General features: G+C 39.6%; 1 protein-coding gene across 1 annotated transcript in view; it reads right to left on the bottom strand.

The window, feature by feature from the left end:
• Positions 1–423: 423 nt before the first annotated feature.
• The window catches only part of C1H12orf42 (chromosome 1 C12orf42 homolog), a 101,723-nt gene continuing 77,548 nt past the window's right edge, over positions 424–24,598 (bottom strand). Inside the window, exons 4-5 of the mRNA XM_048357056.1 lie at positions 3,188–3,532; positions 424–1,163 (exon numbers count right to left, since the gene is read on the bottom strand). Coding sequence (XP_048213013.1) covers positions 685–1,163; positions 3,188–3,532 — 824 coding nt within the window. The 3' untranslated portion in view covers positions 424–684. The remainder of the gene's footprint in view (positions 1,164–3,187; positions 3,533–24,598) is intronic.

The following is a 24,598-nucleotide window of genomic DNA, read 5'->3' as shown; positions in this document are numbered from 1 at the left end:
TAACCGTTCCACTATTCTCTCTCCTCCAAAATCAGAAACTTGGGGTTGTCTTTTTAAACTTCCTTCCAAGGGTTACAATGCCTGGAACTAGAAATCTGGCTTCAGATTTCTGACATAGAAACCTTAATCTAGCTTGAAGAATTTCCCTAAGCACATCGGGAGTAATCAAATTTCACGTGAACTATTAAATTACAGGCATTCGATTACTTAAGAATTTAAAAAAAAAAACAACTCTGTTTAGAAATTCGGAAGGTCCCCAGCAAACAACCTTCAACCCCAGCCGAAGGTGAACCTGGCGCAGTGAACAGGTTTACCTGGAGAGGGGAACCCGAGATGAAGACTCTCGATCCCCGCCGCCCCCCCCCCCCCCCCGCGGCCCGAGGCACAGGGCGGTGGCGAGGTGGCATGCGGTGCGCCCCATCCCCATTGTGGGGCGCGCATTCTTTGCGACATTGTACAACAAACAACAACAACAACAAAAAAAGTACGATTAGTGATGCTTCCAAAAGGAACATTTTGGGCTGGGACAGAGACTTTTGACATTATTTATTAGGTTCAAAAATGCTTTACAAAAGCCCAACAATAGTGCTGTGGAAACCAGTACATCTGAGGCCCTTTCTGTTGTTCGGCCCAGGCATTGACCGGACGGATGGGCAGGGCTCCGTGGAACAATTCCCTCCGCAGTCAATGCAAGTGAGCATTCATCACCGCATTCACCACCGGCCTCCGCAGAGCCTGTGAACAAGCCTTATGGAAACCCCGGGGTGTGCGAGGCGGTGCCGAGGAGCAAACCTTTATTAACCTCTTGGAGGGAAAATGGGTACAAGCACCACCCTGGAGCACAGGAAGGGGTGCTATTGCCAGATTGCTTGGGAGGGGGCCATCTGCCTTGGGCCTCCCTTCCTCTGGGAGATAATGATGCTGAGTGTGTTTGGCTAGCTTCTCTGGTGCCGTGGCAACCTTGACTTTCCCCAGTGCGTGTCCTGTGGCGACCAGGAGGTTTCTGCTTTGGAGATCCCAGTAGGCGTCTGCATCATCGTCTGTGGCTGCTGTACTCTCTTCCAGCTTGGGTTCTGACACGCTCCGCCTGCTGGCCTCCTGGATGCCATGGGCCTGTTTCTTGCCACACAGGCCAATGGCAGTGAAAGGCCTCTGCTGGAGAGCTGGAAGGCAAAGAAGGGAGGAGTGAAAGGCCCTGGGTGTGAGGCGGGAAGACCACGCATCAACGGGGAGGTGGAACAAAAATCGGTCTCGTTGCTCAAGAAACCAACACTGATGGTACAGGGCGAGAAATGAAAAGCTCCCGATTGTTCCCTCACGTGCATTGCCATATTTTTCTAAAATAAAATAAAAATGGGAAGCCAGGTGCTGGGGCTGTAATCCCAGCTACTCAGGAAGCTGAGACGTGGGTAGTACAGTTGAAGCCAGCCTGGGCTTTAAGAAAGTCCATGAGATGCTTGTTTCCAATTAACCACCAAAGAACTGAAAATGGAGCTGTGGCTCAAGTCATATAGCACCATCTCTGAGAGCAAAAACGAAGGGACAGTTCCTAGACCCTGAGTTCAAGTCCTAGTACCAGCATTTTTTTTAAGTATCTTCCTCATGTCCAAATAATTTTTACAGACTTTTCACTGGAAAGATAACCATTCAAAGTAGAGCACATCAACTTCAAAATCTGGAGCGGTTGTGAATGGAAATTTTCTTTTGTGGTTTTCTACACTGTGTGTGAATGAAAGAATCTGTTCAGTTGAGCAATGCATGGCTTGAAAAAAATCCACTTACTTCATAGATTTTATTGGAAATTGTAAACCAGCTGAAAGTAAAAGCAATGGATTAACCTAACACACAAATACCCATTAACGCTAATAACAGGTTTCATTTTTTTTCTTTTGCCCCGTCATTTTTTTTCATGTAAAAGATATGGTAACGTGTGTGTGTGTGTGTGTGTGTGTGTGTGTGTGTGTGTTGGCACTGGGACTTGAACTCAGTGTCTCCTGCTCTTGCTTAGCTCTTTTGCTCAAGACTGACACCCTGCCACTTGAGCCACAGCTCCACTCAGGACTCAAGTGTTTCTGGCAGAAGGCTGTCCACCCTTGTCCTTAGCATTCTTGCTAAAATGGAACATCCCATACTTCAAAGAAAGTTCTTCTTTGTGTCAAATCTGTCTGTCTGTCTGTCTCTCTCTCTCTCTCTATTTCCCTCTCTGTCTCTTTCTCTGTTTGTCTGTCTGTCTGTCTCTCTCTCTCTCTTTATTTCCCTCTCTGTCTCTTTCTCTGTTTGCCTGTCTGTCTCTCTCTCTCGCTCTCTCTCTCTTTCATCTCTCAATTACAAACAACTATGCAAACAGTTGGGGTATAATCTCTAGTCTAAAATTCCTTTTTACAAAAGTTAGCTAACACCACCAGTTTTTCTTCTCTGTGACAGTCTCTAGAATTTTTGAGACATGTGTGTAATTTCCTTCCATTTTTCTCTTGTCAGGTATCATATAATCTCTATTATACCCAGGGAACTTTATTGAAAGCAAATCCTCTAGCTTACAACAGCTCTTCAAAGTAGTCATAATCCTTCATTTACAGAATTCGATGGAGTTCAGTGAACATTTATGTGAGTTTATTACAACTGTAGAACTGATGTGGGAGGTAGTTCTGACTTGATTCATGTCATTTGTTGCTCCAAAGCCCATTGCTTTGGTTCATTTCTTTACTTTTAATTATTTCTTCTAAAAGAATTTATGATTTGGAGACAGTGATCATACACCTTATCCTATGCTATGAATTTGTGGCTTCCTTATCTGTGAGATGGAAATACTAATATTTGTTTAAGCATCAGGTGGAGATTTTGTAAAATCATGTAAAATGATCACACTGACCTAAGCACATGAGGGCAGCTTAAGAAATGGGGACTGAAAGAATGATAACAACTGTCCCTACAACTACTTGGTGCGATACTTGAATCATCAAGTTATTTATACCTGCTCTCTCTCTCTCTCTCTCTCTCTCTCTCTCTTTCAATGCAATGCTTGGCCATGCTTGTTGTTGGCTCTCATTAAAAATCAATGGACCCTATTCCTTTAACACCTTCTAGAACATGGCATACCCCTGGCTCAGTCATCAATTCTGTTTGTATGGAAGCTAAACATAAAAAGTGATACAAGACTAGAAAAGTTAGGAACCACAATTTGACCTACCAGTATCTCCCTTGGAATTGCTTAGGGGCTGCTTATGAAGACTCAGATGTCTACCTGAAGCCTCTAGGTGAATAGGTTTTGTTGAGAGTGGTCGAACATGCTTATTTGCCATTTGGCTTTCCAAATATGGACTGCTCCAGGCCTTCTTGGGGTTTTCTTTGGTTTGCTTCTTATTTTTCCCAGCACTGGATGGAGTCTCATCCATCTCATTGGATGGTGTAGGAGAGGGACAGGCTCGTCCATAGATTTCTTCATCCAAACAATCTATGTTCTCAGTAAGCCCGGGCATTATGTATTGGCTAGCAGTAATTAGTCGTTTACATGCAATTGGACCTCGAGTCCTTTCTGGAAATACCATAAAATGTAAATACATTAGTTTAGAAAGAATTCATTTCTACATTACCTAGTAAATTAGTGGGCAAAAGGACAAGGAGGTGGGAAATGGGAGAGAAGGTTGGAAAGGGTGACACTGATGAGTGCATTGTACTCAATCTGATTTATGGAATTGTAACTTACAACTACTTCACAATAATATTTCTTTTACAACAACTTACTAATAACTTTTTAAAGTTTTTATTATAAAACTGATGTACAGAGAGGTTACAGTTTCATACGTTAGGCATTGGATACATTTCTTGTACTGTTTGTTACCTTGTCCCTCATACGCCCCTCCCCCCTCCCCCTTACCCCCCTGAGGTGTTCAGGTCACTTACACCAAACAGTTTTGCAAGTATTGCTTTTGTAGTTGTTTCTCTTTTTTTACCTTGTGTCTCTCAATTTTGGTATTCCCTTTCAATTTCCTAGTTCTAATACCAGTATACACGGTTTCCAATATACTCAGCTAAGATTACAGAGATAGTGTAGATACAATCACAGGAAGGTGATACAAGAACATCATCAATAGTAGAAACTAGATACACATGGGATGTTGAAAGTAGTTACAACTGTGATATAACAATCATTTCCATAACATGGAGTTCATTTCACTTAGCATCATCTTATGTCATCATAAGGGTAGAGCTATTGGGCTCTTGTGATCCTCTGCTGTGACTTGCCTAAACCTGTGCTAATTATTCCCAATAAGAGAGATGATAGAGTCCATGTTTCTTTGGGTCTGGCTCACTTCACTTAGTATAATTTTTTCCAAGTCCTTCCATTTCCTTACAAATGGGGCAATGTCATTCTTTCTGATAGAGGCATAAAATTCCATTGTGTATATGTATCACATTTTCCTGAACTAATAACTTTTTTAAAAAGAATGAAAACAGATACTATGTCAATGTCCTTTTTTTGTGTGTTTATACACTGGGCCAATAGAAATGACAAAGCCAAAGGAATGAAGTGCCTGTGTGGTAAGAAGAGGAGGAAGAAGTGTGGAGAAAGCCAAGGTATGAGAATGTTTTTACTGAGTACAAGCTATGTTGCTGCCATTATGTGAAACTCTGCATAGACTCATCTTTCATCCTCACAAGATCCACAGCTAGCAAGAACGATGATCAGTTATAGTGTAAAAGCCAGGAACATAGTTAGAGGCTTCAATTAAGTATACCCTAACTCTCTAAAATGAAAGACACTGAAGTCTGAACCCCCAGTACTGGTGCACATGATCTTATTTAGAAATAAGGTCTTTTAATGGAACCAGGGTAAAATAAAGTCAGACTGGGTTAGGACTTACTGGTCTAGTCTTATTAGCAATCTGACACACATAGAACATAGAGGAAAGAAGCCAACTGGAGTTGGCACTCCAGTCAAGGAACATTCGGAGATACCAGGAAGAAGGAAGAAGGAAGGAGCCACCTCTAGCAGTTTCAGAGGAAGTGTAGCCATGCTAACACCCTGATTTTGGACTTCTGGTGTCCAGAACTGAAAGAATAAATTGCTATTTTTTTTAAGTTTTTATTATAAAACTGATGTACAGAGAGGTTACAGTTTCATACGTTAGGCATTGTATACATTTCTTGTACTGTTTGTTACCTTGTCCCTCATAAATTGCTATTGTTTTTAAGTCACACAATTGGTGATAGAACCCTTCAAGGCCAAAAGAGACTTAGAGCAGAGTTGGAACTTGAATCTGGATCTTTCAGCTGCACAACACAAACCTACTGCTCAAGATACTCTCAGACCCACTTTTGGGAAGTAAAAACAATCTCTGTTACATAAAACTGCTCTAGAACATTAGATAAAAATATTACATGATGTAACAAGTCTAGTGAAAGGCAGAGCCTCCCACTTTCTTTTTTAAAAATTAGTTATTTAAGAAATGTACTCACTGCCTATGTATGAAACTGTAACCCCTCTGTACATCCCTTTAACAATAAAGAAATGAAAATTTTTCTCCAAAATAATTGTTATTATGAAGGTGATACACAGAGGGGTTACATAAGTTAGGTAATGGAGTACATTTCTTTTTGGACAGTGTCACCCCTTCCCTCTCTCTCACACACACAGTTTTTCTCTCCCATCCCATCCACAAGTTGTATAGTTCCTTTTAAACATCAAGTCTAGTGAGTCCCACTTTAATTCTTTTCCAGCACCTGAGCTGAGTTCCTTTACCCAATTCACCTCTACTGAGAAACTGTTTTGTGCCTATATTTTCACATTCCTTAGTACAAAGTGAACATGGGAAAGAGTTTCCAACAATCAAAACACAGCAAAGAGTACAGATGATTCAATAGTGGGTTTCCCTGTCCCAGATGACCACAGTGTGGAAGAGACAGGGGGAGGATAACTTAAGGAAAAAGCTGAGACGAAATGCTAGCCTCAGAGCAAATGGTAGTGACAGAGGAAGGAGCCAGGCAGAAAGGACAGAGTAGCATGTGTGGAGTGTACAAATGGATGGAAAATATAGAGGTGTTTGTGAGCATGTGTACACACATGTATGTGAAACTTAGGATTTTAGTTATTGAGGTCTCTTAGTGTAAGAGGAGTATTGAGAAAGATATGAAACAAGATTCATTTGTCTTTATCTTATTATCAAATTCAACTATTTTTGAAACTCTTTTCTGTATAAATACAAAAGTGAATTTTGTCTAATTTCAAAGACAGGATATTATTTTAATAATAGACAAATATACATGCAAGCTCTATAGCTTGTGATCCTGACTTTTACAATTCACCACTGTGTAACCTTGAAAATTTTTCCGTAATTTTGCCTTACTTCAGTTGTATGTTTATAAAACAGAAATAATCATACCTCCCTACTAGGAATATTAAAAGAAACAGGTAACATGTGTAATGTGTTTACAGTACAGTTGGTCTATAAAGAACAATCAACACTGACTGTAAATATCATGTACTAGAGTTCATGTGGAAGAATATTTCCTAAATATAAAGATAAAAGATTATACAGGGGCTGGGAATATGGCCTAGTGGCAAGAGTGCTTGCCTTGTATACATGAAACCCTGGGTTCGATTCCTCAGCACCACATATATAGAAAATGGACAAAAGTGGCACTGTGGCTCAAGTGGCAGAGTGCTAGCCTTGAGCAAAAAGAAGCCAGGGACAGTGCTCAGGCCCTGAGTCCAAGGCCCAGAACTGGCTCTCTCTCTCTCTCTCTCTCTCTCTCTCTCTCTCTCTCTCTCTCTCTCTCTCTCTCTCTATATATATATATATATATATATATATATATTTATTATACAATTCATTTTTTAATGAAAATTAAAAAACCTTGGAGAAAATGAAGCAAATTAAGTTGCTACTTAGTATATAGTTCAAACCTTAATCTATTATAGAATGCTCAAACTTTATGCACTGGATATGCATTATTCTTATAATCCAAAAAGCATCTTTAATTAAACAATAAAGATAAATTTTGGCTAAAAAAACAGGTTAGCATTCCTATTGTGCATTTATTTATGAGATTGTTTTTCACCTAACAGTGACATAGAATGAGATTATCCAGCAGGTAAACAGGACAAGAATGTAGCAATTTGCAAAGCATAGGTCTCTGGCAGGTAGGGTATTGAGCCCAGTAGTATGGACAAATGAAGACCAGTTTGCCAGAAGTCACTGGTGCCATAGTAGTGACCAAATAACCTAGAACTTTTATGGATTAAATTTTATCTCCTAAAAGATACATGGAAATCCTAAATCTTAGTACTTGTGAATGTGACCTTATTTAGGAATAAGGTCTTTGCAGATGTTTTCAAGATGAGATCACTGTGGTAATACTAATCCAGTATGCTTGGAGATAGCAAAGACACAGACAGATACAAGGATAGTATGGCCAGACACCAGTGGCTCCCACCTGTAATCCTAGCTACTCAGGAGGCTGAGATCTGAAGATCGCAGTTTAAAGCCAGCCCAGGCTGAAAAGTCCCCGTGAGACTCTTACTTTCAATTTACCACCAGAAAACCAGAAGTAGCACTAGTGGCTCAAAGTGGTAGGGCATTAGCCTTGAGCAAAAGAGCCCAGGGAAACACCTAGACCTTGAGTTCAAGCCCCATGATTGACAAAACCAAAAAAGGATATCATGGGTTAAGGAAGGGAAACATCTGCAATCCAGGAGGTACCAAGGTCAGTTAGCTAAGAAATGATGCTAAGAAAAAGGCATTGGATAGAGTCTTAATCAGAACCCCGAAGTAGAGCCAAACCAGTTAAGCAATTCAGATTTGGGGGATAGAAAAGAAAGGGGGAAAAAAGGAAGACAATGCAAGGTTGTATGGATGAAAGCAGGAAGAGATGGGTGTTATGAGTTCTGGAGTGTACCAACTTGTAAATGACTCAGTCCCTGAGTTCAAAGCACAGTTAATAATTAGTGTATGTCTAGGATAGTCCTAGCAGATGATCACTATAGTTCAACACCTATGTGCATATGATGATATAAGATGATGTTAAGAGAAATAAACTTCGAGTTATGGAAATAAGTGGTTTATCATTGTTGTTTTTATTTTCAACATACTATGTAAAATTATGCCTTTTTCTTTTATTGTTCTTCCCTATGGTTTTACCCCCTGATGTCATTGTAACTGATTTTGGTACCCTGGGTATTGTATGTATGTTTATCAGAACCAGGTAAGGGAAGGGGAACATCAAAATGGAGAGAGATAGGGTAAAGGTGAACCAATGCAACAGCGATACTTACAAGACAATAGGCTGTAAATCAACTGTACAACTTGGAGGGGGGAATTCAGGAGAAGGGAAGGTGGGAGAAAAATGAGGGAGGTGGTAACAAGTTTGCTAAGAAATGTACTTGCTGCCTTACTATGAAACTGTGACCCCCTGTACATCATTTTGACGAGAGAGAGAGAGAGAGAGAGAGAGAGAGAGAGAGAGAGAGAGAGAGAGAGAGAGAGAGAACAGTTAGGTGGCAAAAAGAATGCTGCTGGCCCTGCCAGGCACAAGCACACATGCCCTAAAATACGACCACTTTCTCTGAAGAAAGACAGTCAAAGCAAATGCGCTATGTAGCTTTTGTGGTGTTTCTTGGAGCTAAGAGTCTGACAGAGTTTCTTGCTCAGGCTGGCTTCAAACAGCAATCCTCAAATCTCAGCCTCCTGAATCACTAGCATTATAGGCATGAGCCACTGGCAATCAGCCAAGGATCCTTTTTCAATGATAATACTAAAATATGAAAACAGGAATGTACATGTGAATGTGTAAAACCACATTATCCAATGGCACAGAGTCAAGAAACCAAACCTTCATTGCATGTATTTTATAGGAGCTAAAGTGTTTTCTTCTCAAGCCAGAGAATTCAACAAGACTAATTTGCTTTTTTTTTTTTAATAGTGCCATACAGAAGTGATTCTAATGAATAAAACTGAAGAGAAGGATGGTGGAGGAAGTCAAGCATAGAACCAGAAATAATTGAAAAAGAATTCCAGGCTACCTCCAGCCTTGGCCTTTGTTGAAGGGTTTGCCAGAGATCTATGTAGATATTATTTTGAAATTTAGAGCTTCAACTTGTATGAACACGAATCCCCATGCTGAGTTTTTGCATGCCTCTGTGAAATAGCCCAAAAGAACCCAACAGACCCTATTCTTAGATGAAAGCAACATACTGTGGAAAGCCTGAAAATAAACCATCTATGCTTGATTAATTAGGTTTGTAAGTATTGTTTCAGAACCAAACAATATTTCTAAAGATTTCAATAGTTCAAAGATTGCCCTATGGCCGTCTGGCCAATACATCTTCTAACACATGCAGTTTACAAGCATTTTTCTTCCCAATATGTTGTCTCCGGTTGGTGAGACATTGTTTGAGGGCAGGGCTATTTGGGTCATAGTCGTTTTCTCCCCTGCACAGCAGTGGTGCTGAGCGCAGCACTTTGACCATACATCTTCCATGTCATTTCTATCAAAGGCACATGATACTTCCTGGTGACCAATCAGGAGTGGTCCTGCATCCTAACAGAGGGCATATTGGACAAACCAAGCTTTCTTAATGACAGCCATTGTTCAAGGCCAACAAAAGGGGGGTCCTGAATATTAACATGTGGCCTTGTGTAAAGGTCACCAGTATGGCACATCCATCATCTTTCACAACCAAGAAAGAGAACTTTATAAGTTCTGTCAGAACCTACTGTTGTCCAAATAAATGTATTAAGCTGACAGCTGACAGCAACGAGGCAAATGATCTTGAGTGATCATCTCCTCTTTAGACAAACATCTTTGCAATTCTTTGAAGGGGCCAGCAACCATTCTGATGAGAGATGGCGTTTCAAGAATATACCTCGAGGGCACAGGGGAAGGTTAAAATAACCAGGCAACCCAATGAACAAATTAACTAAATAAGGAAATCACAGCACCAAATGGCATCTCCTTCTAACAGGCTGAACTCCCCCCACTGAAAACAGAAATCACATATTTGAATATCTCGGAGTCTTGAGTGGTCTTGTTTATGGTAAAAACCGATAAGTCTACGGAAATTCTATCAGTAAGATTTAGATTATTAAAACAGTTGGTAGATAAGAACTCAAAGGCCAGTTCTTATTGAAAATACTCATGCTTTTATGATAGACTATCCAAAGTGAAGCATAATGGCAGAGTTGAAGGAACAAAATGGTATTACATGTATTTAATACTAAACCCAAAAGGAGGTCACAGGTTACATGGCCATCTTGATTAGAGACAGTTTTATATTCAGTAGTAGAGGTATATGATTCTGGTAACTGAATGTTATTATCTATTTAAAAGTTGGAATGTTTTCCCATTTAAGATATCTTAAAAATACATAAGCAAGAGAAAGATGAGTACATATGTACCACAGTGTGATCACTCCAGCTTTGCTACTGGGTGTGGAGAGAAGGAGAAAAGGGGATAAGAGAAAGAGTGTTTCTTTGAGTTTTGTGGACAATTTATATTCTCTTCTGACCTGTAGACATTTTCTTCTCTTGTGGGATATTTCCCACTCCTTCTTCCTTTAATTAATTTCTAGTGCTTCTTATTTTTCTGGGTTTTATTTTTTGTGGTCCTTTTTTTGTATGTTCTCATGATTCCTCATACTTGCTTTATCTCAACATTCAACATTTGAAATGGTTCATTGAATTATCTTGTCTTTAAAATTACTACAAATTGCATGAGAGAAGAAGTAAAATACAATTTATTTATTGTGGTTGCTCTGTAGACATTTGGATATAAATGTCCAACTTTCAAAAGTAAAATAAAATCCACATCTAAGCTTGTCACTTCTTGATATACAATAAGTTGGTTATTCTTTCGCTATGTTTTTATTTTTCTTTTGCTTAGGAGAGAGAAAGTCTTACTACATAGCCCAGGCTACCATCAAACTCACAATCCTGTTGCCATAGCCTACTAAATGGCTGGTATTATAGACATGGACCATCTTACCCAACTTGATTTACAATACAAACAACAATTTTACAAAATTAATTAGTTTTATAAATACAAATATATATAAGATATATAAAAATACAGATTTTTGTTTGATAAGGGTCAAGAAGAAGGTAATTTCCGAACTATCTTTGAAAGACCATTTTCTAAGCAAGTTATCTATGTAAATAATAAGTGAGACACCATGTCATTAAAAATAAGGTTGCTTCCAAATCCAACCACTTGTGTTGATACCAAGGCTTCCTTTCTGCTTCTGTATTTACTCCACACTGTGTCCTTTAACCCAAAGATTCTCAATCTGCGCACACCCTATTGTTGTTCAAGGCCAGGTAAATGCCACATCTTTTTTGAGGTCCTGTCTGCTGCTCATGCTCCCAGCAGTATCACCTCTCTGGACCGATCAAAACAGAATGTCTTAGTTAAGTAACTATATACAAGAAACTTAGTTAAGTAACTATATAAGTAACTTATATCTTGTGAGATATTAAGGAAAGATTATTCTTTTCTGAACCAGCCTAGTGTCTACCACATAATACTTGTAATATTCAATAAATAGTTGCTAAATAAATGTGTTTAGCATAAGAAATAATGATTCAAAGAGTTCAATTATTATTTTTAAATCTCTTGCTGAAAAACTTTTCATTCTGTCTACACACACACACATGCACACACACACACACACACACACACACACACACACACACACACACACACAGAGTTTCTCCAGACCAAAAATCCTGTGGTTCTAAGTGGCTTAAAGGAAAATTTCCTTCTTCTTGGATTCTTCTATTCTCTAGCTACAATAGGAAATATTTATATACATATTTTATAATCAAACTGAATTGCAGAGAGGTTACAGTTTCATACATTAGGCATTGGATACATTTCTTGTACTGTTTGTTACATCGTCCCTCATTCTCCCCTCCTCCCTCCTCCTTTCCCTTTCCCCTCCCCCATGAGTTGTTCAGTTGTTCAGTTCATTTACACCAGTTTTGCAAGTATTGCTTTTGTAGTTGTTTGTCTTTTCTTACCCTATGTCTCTCGATTTTGGTATTCCTTTCCAATTTCCTAGTTCTAATACCAGTATACCCGGTTTCCAATATACTCAGATAAGATACAGAGATAGTGTAGGTACAACCACAGGAAGGTGATACAGGAAGATCATCAATAATAGAGGCTACAGTTACATATGGCATGTTGAAAGTAGTTACAACTGTGATATAACAATCGTTTCCATAATATGGAGTTCATTTCACTTAGCATATTATCCAAGATGGCGCCCTACTTCTTGCTCATTGTTGATTAATCCAAGTTTGTGCAATCAGCCCAAGCTTGGACTACCAGACTCTCTTCAATCAATTTTTATTTTCTGAACCTCAGAGGCCACATCTCAAGGTTTGAATCTGAAGTATGAGTTCAGAGGTAGAGGACAACATACTTTCAGTCCTTGCTGAAGAGACCACAATGAGGAAAAGAGAAATGCATTCAGAATGAAAGGGATGAAATGCTTTAAGCATGGAGGACCCTAGGAGCTCCAAGGCTCAGATCTCCCCTGAGGTCTACATGATCCAAATTTCATGTACTTTGCATATATCACTGACTCCTCCCCTTTACTAGTATAGTTTACATTATCTTTGTGGCATTTATTCAAAATAACTTTATTGGAAGTCGGTAGTAGGGGTTATACTCAGGACTGTGCTTGCTAGTCAAGCACTCCACTATATGAGCTATGCTTCCAGCTTACATTAGCTGGCAACTAGACCTTATTCTTTTCATCTACTGAGACTACTAAGCTTTACAAATTCAGTCTTTCCACCTCAAATGACTACATTTCTCTTGAGGCAAATAGGGTAATTATAAAAAATGATACTTAGAAGCTGTAAAGTCTTTCCATTCTCAGCTACAATAAAATGTATCACCAACTTTTGTGGGGGAAAAAACCAAGAAGGTTCATGGCAAGGTCCTAGGTTACAGTAATACATAATTATATTTGCTACTTATTTGTAGCAATTACTCAGTTCCACTTTATTTGTTTGATGGGGAGAATTCCGTTTAGAGAAATTAAGTTACTTGTTCAAGGCTACCCAACTCTCCATTGATAGAAACAATCTTCTATGCTTGGATTAAAGTAATCAAAATAATGTCTCACACCGTATAGATGCACCTATTCATCCACTATTCATCTCCCTCACCCTACCAAAAAATATTTTGACCTTTTTCTAACCATATCATTTCAGAATACCTTTAGGAACTTTGGTAACTGAGTCTTACAATCTCCTTTTCTGACTTAAGGCAGCCACTTCTCCGCTGCCTCTGTTTCTCATCAGAAAGGAAGACAGAAATAGTTATTATGTTCATCCAACAAAAAGGAAATTAATGGTTGATTACATGTCTGTTCAAAACAAGAAGGATAAAACCCAGTCTTCATGGTGAATTATTGAATTAGGGGGCCAACTTACAGTGCAGTTATGTCTACACAAAGCCTAGAATCAGCAGATTCAGCCCCCCAAAATACGTGTGCAATTTAGCAACAGAGAAAATAAATGAAGTTAGTTGATCAGGGGTGTCAGACAAAATAAAAGGAAGAAAAAATGTAGATGTCCATACAATAGCTAGATTATAGTGCTCACAGAGTTTGAATACTTAAAGGAGAGAGTAAAAAGAGCAAGATTTTTGGTGCTTGCTATTAAGATCTTACATGTGAAAATAGATTCATTAAATTTACATGGGAACATATTCTCTTCCTTTCCCTCTGATATTTTTATTTCATTTTCAACATTCAAATTTAAGATAGAATCAAGGTAAACCAAAGCCAGTATCCAAAGATATTATGTTATAGCCCAACCCAGGGCATTAAAAAGAAACACTGTCTTTTTGATAGGTTTTTCATATTATTGATTATGATACAGCCACTCCTCGTGACTTCATTTTCTACAAGGTACAAAGTATACTGGGATGCATTTTTATCTATAAAGAACTCTAAGTAACAAAACTCATTTCATGTTCATACTGATTTTCCCCAAAATTCTTTCTAATATTATAGCAAAAGAAAATCAGAAAACTATCTGCGTAATTTTCTAGTTGATTCTTCATAGATGATTGTTCATTAGCATGTTTCAAGGTGTGTGTCTATGAACTCTGCCTTCAGGGAATGTGGTTTTAACATCCTATAGCATTTTTTTATTTGGGTCTCAATAATGAACACTTACAGTATTGTTAGTCTGTACTATTGAGTACCCATAGACTCTAAGTAGTGTCTATTGCCTAGATAGGCTAGGAGAAAAGATGATAACTCAGGAGACATTACTACTCTGCTAAGAATGAGATACAATCAATGAAAATTATGTTCCTTAATTAATACCTTATTAATTTAATTTCCCCTCTAATGCTAAAAGAATTAGACTTAGGGGGTAGACAAAGGAAGCATTCTTTAAGATGAACTGGAAAATACTGTTTTGTGAACTGAATCCCAAACCCCAGGAATCAACATTTGCAGCTGCTACTGTTTTCTGTTACCTTAAATACAGTTGGGCCATATGGAGCCATTCTGAGGGCTTTCTATTTTAAAATGTTCTGTTCATATTTTATGCTTTTCCATATGTCTTATCCTTTCTTCAGGATTTCTATTCATTTCCATTTAAGAAAAATAATAAGAGCTTTGTTTTACAAGAGTTCGTTTTATTCTCCCTGCCCCTGTGACTACAAACTGCTACTTGGGTTATTATAGCCATTCTTAAGACCAGAAGATTGTGACAGAAAGAGTAGAGAAATACATAGAAAGAAAACAGCCATGTTCACATGATGATCCACAGGCTTTCCAACTCCTGATTTATTTGTTGATTCTAACCAACCCAGTGGGGACAGTAATGAACCTGACACTGGTGCTGAACTGTTTAAAAATAAAGCAAATGTTTACAGACATCATCAGTAAAACCTTGAAGAAAAACATAATCTTGTTAACCAAAAATTAACCAAAATGTGTTCTCTGAGAAAGAGTGCTCCCTGTAGTTTGGGGTTGACTTGGGGCAATTATCCAAACAAAATAGTTGGCGCCTGTATTGGCGACAAAGTAGTTCTTGCATAAAGTGGAAGGAGGAGACAAATATGCATGAAAATTAAATTTAGGCCCGTGGGACTACCCTTTGGGGGCCATAGAAGAGCTGATTACATGTTCACAGCTGGAACTGGTGTTGGCAGGCAGGCCTTATTCATGGGCAGAGGGAGGGACTCCCTTTCTGAGCGACACTCTTGTGGCCAAGCAGGATAATAGCTAGCATGAAAAGCATCTGATGCTTCCAGACCTCAAGCCTTGTGGTCCCTGTGCTGTTCTCTGGGATCCAACTAGAGTTTCCTGCACTGAGGATTCCTTGTGGTTCAGAGCGCATGTGCGCCTGCTCAAACCCAAGTTCCCTTTCTCACCTTCCTCCCAGGTTTATCCACCCGGATAACATTTAGCAATTTTCCCATTGCGAAGGTAACAAATTCAGCCAAGGAAACAGCCAAGAAGGAAGCAGAATCTTGCAGAAACAAGGTTGAAGGCCATGATTTGATAGATATCCAAATCATCTTGAAACCAAGTCTTTGTGCATTTTCACAATTGAAAGCGCATGCTCTTAAAGGCATCTGGCAGCAACAGTGTTCTGAGCTTGTGGTGTAAGTGGAAAACATGGGCTCAATTCTTCACCCTCCCTTTGCAAAATAACACTGCCCTGTCTTAAGAAATAACACTGCCCTGTCTTAAGACAAAAATCTGCTCTCCACCCGACTTAATCCCTCAACTGGACTTAATGACTTTTGTCCCACTGAATGTGGTAACAATGATAGGGAGTATGTTCTGTAGTAATATAAAGCACAAAGGATAAGCAAAATCTAGCCCGATAAACAGAGGAATAACAGACAATTATATCCTAAAGTGAAAAGGCATGCATGTTATGCTGAATGGTAATGGTATCTAACCTTACTGACCACTTTCATGTATTCAGAACCTTTCAAATCATTTTCCTGTGTTAACTACTCTAAATCTCCACTACAATCTGATGAGGTAATTATTGCTCTTCTTATGATCAGTATTATTATTATCATTATTATTACTACTATTAATCAAGAAATAAAAGGCCCACGGTGGTCAGGAGTCTTGGCCAAGGCCCCATACATACCCTTTGGCAGAGTCCTGACTCAAACCCAAGACCACTGAGCTTCAGAGCACATATTCCTAACCCATTGGTCTATGGGGCACCTGGAAGGACAATGAGTAGTTCAGCAGGACAGGAGCAGGTTGCAAAAGAGGGGATCAGGACTTCTGTGGCTACCTAAACATGAGGGCCAGGTGTCCACTCTTCCATTCCTCGATCTATTTTCCATGAAGCAAAAGGCTCATTTTTTTCTTATTTTTTAAATTTTTATTGTAGAGGTGATGTACAGAGGGGTTACAGTTACATAAGATAATGAGTACATTTCTTTTTGAACAGTATTACCCCCTCCCTTATTTTCTCCCACTTCCCCCTGTCCCTAAGTTATAAGGTTTATTTCCAATATAGTGTCTAGTGAGTATCACCCTTTGTCCCACCATTTCTGTGATTCCCCTTCCCTTCCCCAAATCAGATACACTTATATACAAGACAAAAGGTAGAGAAATCAAAAAACAGTGACCAACAGGATATAAACCAAAGGAAAATGAAAGAACTGCAAAGAGTATTGTTAAAAAAAAACTTTTGGAGTTCATTTTGATAAGCATCATTTTATATGGTCATATTCACTTTGCAATTGAGCCATTGTGATCCTTTGCTAAGAGTATCCTAGACATATTCTAGTTAGTACAAATGAGTGAAACTATGCAGCCTATGTCTCTTTGGGTCTGTCTTACTTTGCTTAATATAGTTTTTCCAAGTCTTTCCATTTCCTTATGAATGGGGCAATGCCATTCTTTCTGATGGGAGCATAGAATTCTATTGTGTATATGTACCACATTTTCTTGATCCATTCCTCGACTGAGGGTTATCTGAGTTGGTTCCACATCTACGCTGAGGTCAATAATGTTGCAATGAACATGGCTGTACCCTGAAAATACTACAGGAAGGGATAGGAGAAACATTAGGGCTTCTTGTCACAGGTCAGAACTTCCTAAGTAAACATCCAAAAACACAACAAATCAAAGAAAGGCTGGATAAATAGGATTGCACTAAACCAAAGAGTTTTTGCACAGCAAAGGACATAGCTATCAGGATAACTAGAAAGCCCACAGAGTGGGAGATCATTACTAGCTATACATCAGACAAAGAGCTTTGTATTTAATATATTCTTAGAGCTCAAAAAATTAAGCCTCCCAAAAATAAGTCCCCAAAGAAACAACAATCTAATTAATAAGTGGGCCAAAGACTTAAAGAGAGACTTCTCCAAAGAAGAAATATAAATGGCCAATGGACTCATGAACATCTGGCCATAAAAGAAATGCAAATCAAAACAACACTGATTGAGATCACACCTCACCCCAGTTAGAATGGCCATTATCAATAGCTACTATCAATCAATAGAATGTCCAAAAGGGAACACTACTACACAGTTGGTGGGAATATAAACTTATTCAACCATACTGGAAAGCATTATGGAGGTTCCTCAAAAAAACACCGAGCTCCCCTATGACCCAGCAATCCTACTCCCAGGCATTTACCCAAAGGACCACAAATAAGACCACACCAAAGCTACCAAAAGGCTCATTTTTAAAGTATAATCAGATCTTGTTACTTTCTCTTTCCAACCTTCCACTAGATTCCTGTTACAACTAAAAAATGTCTCATTATGTTCACAAAGTCTTACCTGTTTTAGCTCCTCCCAACATCTCTACTTGACTACTTCCCCTGTACCACCTTTACACTCCCCTCCAGTGATACCTTTTCACCTCTTGGTTACTCCAAGATTCTCAGTTGGTCCCACTAAGGTCCCACAACTTTGCTGTACCTCTGTTTAGGATGCCATTTCTCCAGACCTTGTCAGCAGGTTAGCCTCTTGGCTCCCTCAAGCTCTGCATGTATTTTAACTCCCCAAAGAGATTTCCTTTGATGGGCTTATTTATTTAAAATGATGACTTCCAATCACATTGCTGTGTTTTTACCTTCACTTTCTTCATCGGGCTTACTATTGAAATTATGCTATCTAGGATTGGTTACTATTGACTGTCTGTCTGGCTGTCCCACTAGGGTGTGCACTCCATGAGAAACGGCCTTCAGTATTCCTGTTCACTGCCTAGAGCAGTGTGGCATATTGAAAGCCAACAAAATTATAAGACCCCAACTTAAATGTGAATTTCAGATTAAACAATACATATATTACTAAGAAGACATTTATGCCAAAAATACTGTTTGAGAAAAACATTATCTATAGGCCACATGTGGAGATTAACTGTATTAAAGACAGAAAAAGGCACCTGTCAGACTGCAGAAAGTATATTTCATTGAGGATATGATGTATAACAATATTCAAATAGCCAATAAAAAAGGCCCTCTTGTCTCTGCTACTCTAGAGGACAGATCTAAGGCCCTCTTGTCTCTGCTACTCTAGAGGACAGAACTAAGATCATAGGTTGCAGTCATTAGAGGACACAGTAATAAGAAAGTACTTCCAGAAGTACCTGGGAACTTCTAACAGCATTGGCCTGAATCCCTTGCTGTGCAATGGTGGATAATGTGCAACCATTACCTTTCAACTGAAGAGGTTGGCTGCCCAGTCCCAGAGCATAGAAGCTCTAAAACACTGGCCATGATGAGAACAGCTTGCCAAGGAAGGATGAAGGCCATTTGTCCTTTATCCTTACTATCCCCTACATGTTCATTTCTTGCTTGCCAACAGTATTAGTTTTTGGTTTCCCTCTCTGTGTTCTTAGTCCTCATTTATCTCTATTCTTCACCAATTCTTATGTTGTTGTTGTTGTTGTTGTTGTTGTTGTTGTTGTTTTTGTTGTTGTTGTTGTCATTATTGTTCCGGTCCTAGGGCTTGGACTCAGAGCCGGGCCTGGGTACTGTCCCTTAGCTTTTTTTTTTTTTTTTTTTTTTTTTTTTGGCCAGTCCTGGGCCTTGGACTCAGGGCCTGAGCACTGTCCCTGGCTTCTTCCCGCTCAAGGCTAGCACTCTGCCACTTGAGCCACAGCGCCGCTTCTGGCCGTTTTCTGTATATGTGGTGCTGGGGAATCGAACCTAGGGCCTCGTGTATCCGAGGCAGGCACTCTTGCCACTAGGCTATATCCCCAGCCCGCCCCTCTTAGCTTTTTTGCTCAAGGGTATTACACTATCACTTGAGTCACAGCTCTACTTCTAGCTTTTTCTTGGTTAACTGGAGACAAAAGTCTCATGGATGTTCCTGCCCAGGCTGGCTTTGAACCACAACCCTCAGATCTCAGTCTCTTGAGTAGCTAGGATTACAGGCATGAGCCACCAAGCACCCAGCCCATCTATCTCTCCTTACGTGACTCCCTGGAAAGCTAGGATTACCTATGTCTTCCTTATCAACTGCATTTCCATGTATCTAAACTTCTCAATAAATGCCAGTCATTATCATAAACTTTTATCTGTCTTTAGTTCATAGAAGAAGGAGCTATAATACTGTCTTTAGAAAACACAGCTTCATTTTCAAAACACTATAAAAGAGCAGGCTTCCCAAAGGTCAAAAAGGCATTTTCTTTCATAGCAGCAAACAGTGCTTGGGCTGGGAACACTGAGATCTTCGCCATCTGAGTTGAACAAAATGCAGAGTCCTCTTGCCTTCTCACCTTGTAGTAGTGATAGGGAATTTTAAGAGGCTGAAAACAAAATGGAAAAAAGGCATCTACATTTCTTCCACTTCAGATCACTAAGCCTTTTGGCTTTTAAAAGCGCACAAAATGTGAGCCACCATGGCTGGTCTCCAAGATGTTCTCTCTAGGCATAGGGAGTCAGCTTTGAGGGCTTAATTTCCAGTCTGAAGACCATAACAATGCCTCATATTAACTACAAGTGCTAGCTATACACCAGCAGCATTAGTATTTTCCTGGGGTGGCTACTTTTTTATTGTTTGCCATCTACTATGGTTTTAACTCAGCATTGTGCTACTAGGGTGGTTCTCTTCACAGAAGTCACATCGCCAGCCCTGTATTTTGCTAGTTATTTTCACAGTGAACTTTTTTAGCTGAGACTGGTCTTGAACGTCAGTCCTCTGGATTGCAGACTCCCAAGTGGCTAGGATTACAGGGGTGAGCCACCAGCACCAGGACTGCTTCTTAAACTTTTAAGTGGGTTAATTGTATTTTTCAGCTTATAAAAATGCCCATTTCATGTCTAACTGGCAACTTGCCTCCTCCTTCCATTATATTCCTCTTGGACAGTGTAAAATTCCCCAAGCACCCAAGATGTGCCTATATAACAGCTTTCGTGCTTCAGGCTCTCTGGAAAAGAAGACAATAATTCCCATAAATTCTGTTCAGGAGGTTTAAGCATCCTGAATCAAAAATAAGTTCTTATCTGAACTTGCCTGTGTGAGTCTTACAAACAGGAAGAGAACAAATAAAGAGTAATTTAAATTTTAATTTAAAAATCCTGCTCTATTTTCTTATCCCTTATCAAACTGTCAGCATTTTGCCTGTTGACAATGAACAAGTGTCACTAGCCTAGGCCAGGCCCTACCCACAACCAAGGGATCTCTTTCAACTAAACCCCTGATCCCTTTAATAAACAAAATACGAAAAGGCAGTCAAAATTACGCTGTGGCTTTAGAAAAGAAGGCAGGGAAATCCTCCCAGTACAATCCCCTACTTGTTATTTTCGCATGCCATGTGACTCCAAGTTATTCTGAAAGATAAAGAGACAGGGGCTGCCACCACATCCCAGCCACGATTTCCCCCACGTTCCCAGCCTGGCCCATCTGCTCTCCAGAGGCCCACATGAATGGCATATGTCAAGAGAGTCAGAGCTGTGCAAACTACCCAAAGAAATCACTCGGCCAACTTCCCTTGGCTTCCACAGCTTCAACAATTGTTGCTGAGCCAACCACCATATGGTGAATAATTAGTTTTTCGACCCCACTCAAGAAAAATGTCCGCTTCATTGCCAAGCATTAGCAATATGTGTGTTAATGAACAGAGGGAGGTGAGTGCCTATACATTAACAAAAATTGCAAAGTTCCCCCCCCCCTCTTTTCCAGCTTTAAGTTCTGACGCTTTATGAGTGGGTGACAGATTGGAGTCCACAGCATCTAGAAGCAAATTGCATTTTTTTTAAAAAAAAAATCTGCAACCCAGTGAAAGGCAGTGTTTACAGCTAAATGTCTTTAATTTGATCAACTGACTTTAAACTTTCTTTTCTCAAAATACTAAGTTCAGTCCATGGAAAGATAAGGCCATCAGAGTTCAGAAAGAGCACGCTACCTGCTGCTTGACATATGGAGGTGGCTACCATTTTATAGCGTGTGCCCTCGGTGCCTGTAGCTCAAGAAGAATACAACTCTTTAGCAACTAAATAAACTTTGCCTTCTCATTCTACCTAAAAATACACAGGCAGATTGAGAAACCTAAAGAAAATTTCAAATTTACTCTCCCAAGCATAAAAGTCCTAAAAGGTAGACCGTTTTCCCTAAGAGGACAAGATCTTTGTGCAGTCAGCAAACAAATGGATAAACAAATAAGACTGCCTACGCTTTCATTCTTTTTCATCTTACGGAATGAAGCAATAGTGAGTTGTCCCACATTGCCTTCAGTACATTAGTATATCTGACCTTGACTTTCGTATCCCCTGAATGTAGATGAGTGAACCCTGAGGAAACAAAAAAGATGGGAAATTGAAATGTTCTCTAATGCAATTCTCAAAGGATCTTGCCATAGGTCAGTGGTTCTCAAATACCTTCCGTTTGCAGACTATCGTACCATAGCAGAAGACCCACACACATACACACTCATGTGTGTCTGAGAAAGAAATGCTTTGCCAGAATAAATCAGTGAAGGGGCCCTGACTTAATGAGACAGCCCAAAGGACTTTCTCAAGGCACATATGAATCAGGGTAGGGCCAGACACAATGATGACTGCTATTTTCTTTTTATATTGGTAATCAATCAGAACAATAGCATCACCCTCTCAGCTGTAAATTCACAGAGGAGCCAATGGCCTCTATTACAGTCAACACTATTCTCAGAACCTAGGCCTCAGTACCCAGCTGGGTGTTAGGAATGCAATCTGTAAACTTTCGACAAGCTTTCGTTGCCTAAATACCTTAAATCATCTGGAGTATTTTAAGAAACCACTCTAAGAATGGAAAGTCTTTTTCGAAATCAGCTTTGAGAACCTTGGCAAGCGGGCAAGGTGATATTGAACATAGCACTTGGCAATATCTTCTATTTCATCTAATTGTTGGTCTTTCTCTGACTATCATTAACCTATATTTAGAATCAATATGTATCTCTATTCCAAAGGAAAAGGCATGCTCCATCTGTGGTCAAAAGAAATCACTTGGTGATTACCACACATTTGCAGCCAGATAACTAGAGGGAAAAATATAATTGGAAATCATATAATCTGGCTTATCTCCAAGTTTTACCATTGACTGGCTCCCTCTGCTTCTCTCAGTTTCCTCATCTACTTACAAAGGGTTAGAGAGGGGAGATAAAAACTCCTTCCTTGGAAACATTGGATTGGTTACAAACGAAATTAGGAAAACTTTTTAATCTAGTGTCACCATCAGTAACTAGTTTCCATGGAGTTGTGATCAGTGTATAAATTTTCCAAGCATGAAATCTACCTAGTTCTAAGAAACAGAAGAGCTTTAGATGTTACAGAGCAATGAATAAACCCCAACTTATATATTAGGGAAGTTGGATATGAATCTATCTACCTTCCTATTTTGAGAAAAGCTCTTCTTGTTTCCCCTACACATCAACTAAAAAACATTGTGACTGTTAAGTGGTAAACTGTATCACTGTGGAAAACTCTGTTCTGCTTCAGGTGAGCTGCTTGGGTGAAGGGGAGGCAACAATGAAGGTGAGCGGAAAGTAGCACACCTCCTCGTAGCTACGAGAGGCAAGCTGGAGTAGGTAATGCAATTTCCCTTCCTCTTTCAAATTGTGTCTTCACTTGGGATTCCTGGGTGACCCTGAGATTCTTATCCTTACATAGAATCTGGTGTTAAAATGCTGTCTCCAGAAAGTCTCTATTTAAAATAGCTTGAATCGAGGATGGGATGTCACACTGACTCCTCAGCCCTCATACTTCAACCTCTTTTGACTGGAAATCACCAGAAACTTTCACTCCTAGCCAGACCCTCCCACTGCTGAAAAGACAGCCTTCTTGTGTGAACTCCTTCACACACCCCAAATGCCTCTGCCTCACTTGTTCACTCTTGTTCTGTCCCCTTTTACTTGCTAAGACTCAGGCAACCTTACCCGGTCTCTTCATTTCATCCTTGGACAACTTGTTTTAAGACCACAGCATGCAATCACGCATGTTTCTATTCCAAATGTCAATCTTTTCTTTTATGCCTATAAATAAAATCTTCTTTTAGCTCTAATATGACTATCCTCTTTTTTGACAAAACTTGTAGAAAGAAGAGAAGCAAATCTATTAACCATGATGGTTAATAAACACTTGAAACATACCTAGTAGGACTGAAGAATCTAACATTAAATTTACTTGATCTTAATTAATTCACATCTCAATTGTGCTGCTGGCTAGCAGCTACCATATTGAACAGAAGACAACAGAAGATGTGTGAAGTTCAATCTCTTCCTTAGTGCATCCTCTCTCCCAAAGACTTATCTCATATCCTCTCTCTCTAATAGAACTAAGAAACAACCCATGCTTCCATGCTTCAGATTGTGACTTTTCCTGCTATGTCTGTGCACCTGACACTAAGCTTATCCTGGCAAAGCTCAAATCAGCTGCTGGTTTCTAGATACCACACTCTGCTTAAAAAGGAAACACCTCTATTGTGTTTCATTTTTGCAATACTCTCCTCTCCTTTCAGACTACATTTTTTTTTTTATAAAATTCCCCTAAAAGTAAGAGCCTCCTAAGCTTTTTGTATGTGTGCCATTCCTGGGGCTTGGATTCAGAGCCTGGGTGCTGTCTCTGAGCTTTTTTGCTCCAGGCTAGCACTCTACCACTTGAGCAACAGCACCACTTCCAGCTTTTTGGTGGTTAATTGGAGATAAGAGTCTCAAGGACTTTCCTTACCAGGCTGGCTTCAAACCATGATCCTCAGACCTCAAGCCTCCTGAATAGCTAGGATTACAGGCATGAGCCACCAGTGCCCAGCTCCTAAACTCTTCATTGTTCCTACATCTTCATTTCTTTACATTTTCAGATCACAGACTCATCTACTTGCCGTCAGTTCCTGTATCCCTGATTTCTATCACATAAGATATATGATTCGGCTTTTCTGGTTCACGAGGACCTGTCCTGTGCATTCTTTCAGCCAGGGGATGTGGGAAGCAGTTCTGCAGGAGTGGGAGTAGAAGAAAGAAGGGAAGAGGCATTCTGACAGATGTCAGCACTTTATCACATCATGAACTGAATCCTCACTGCTATTCCAGCCTCAAGGCATGAACATCTCTCTTTTTATAAAGATACATGGCCAAACACATTTGCCTACAAATCAACCTGGAATA

This window comes from Perognathus longimembris, chromosome 1, assembly GCF_023159225.1.
Source record: "Perognathus longimembris pacificus isolate PPM17 chromosome 1, ASM2315922v1, whole genome shotgun sequence".
NCBI lineage: Eukaryota > Metazoa > Chordata > Mammalia > Rodentia > Heteromyidae > Perognathus > Perognathus longimembris.
The sequence above is the reverse complement of the archived record's forward strand: the minus strand, read 5'-3'. Positions and strand labels throughout refer to the sequence as shown.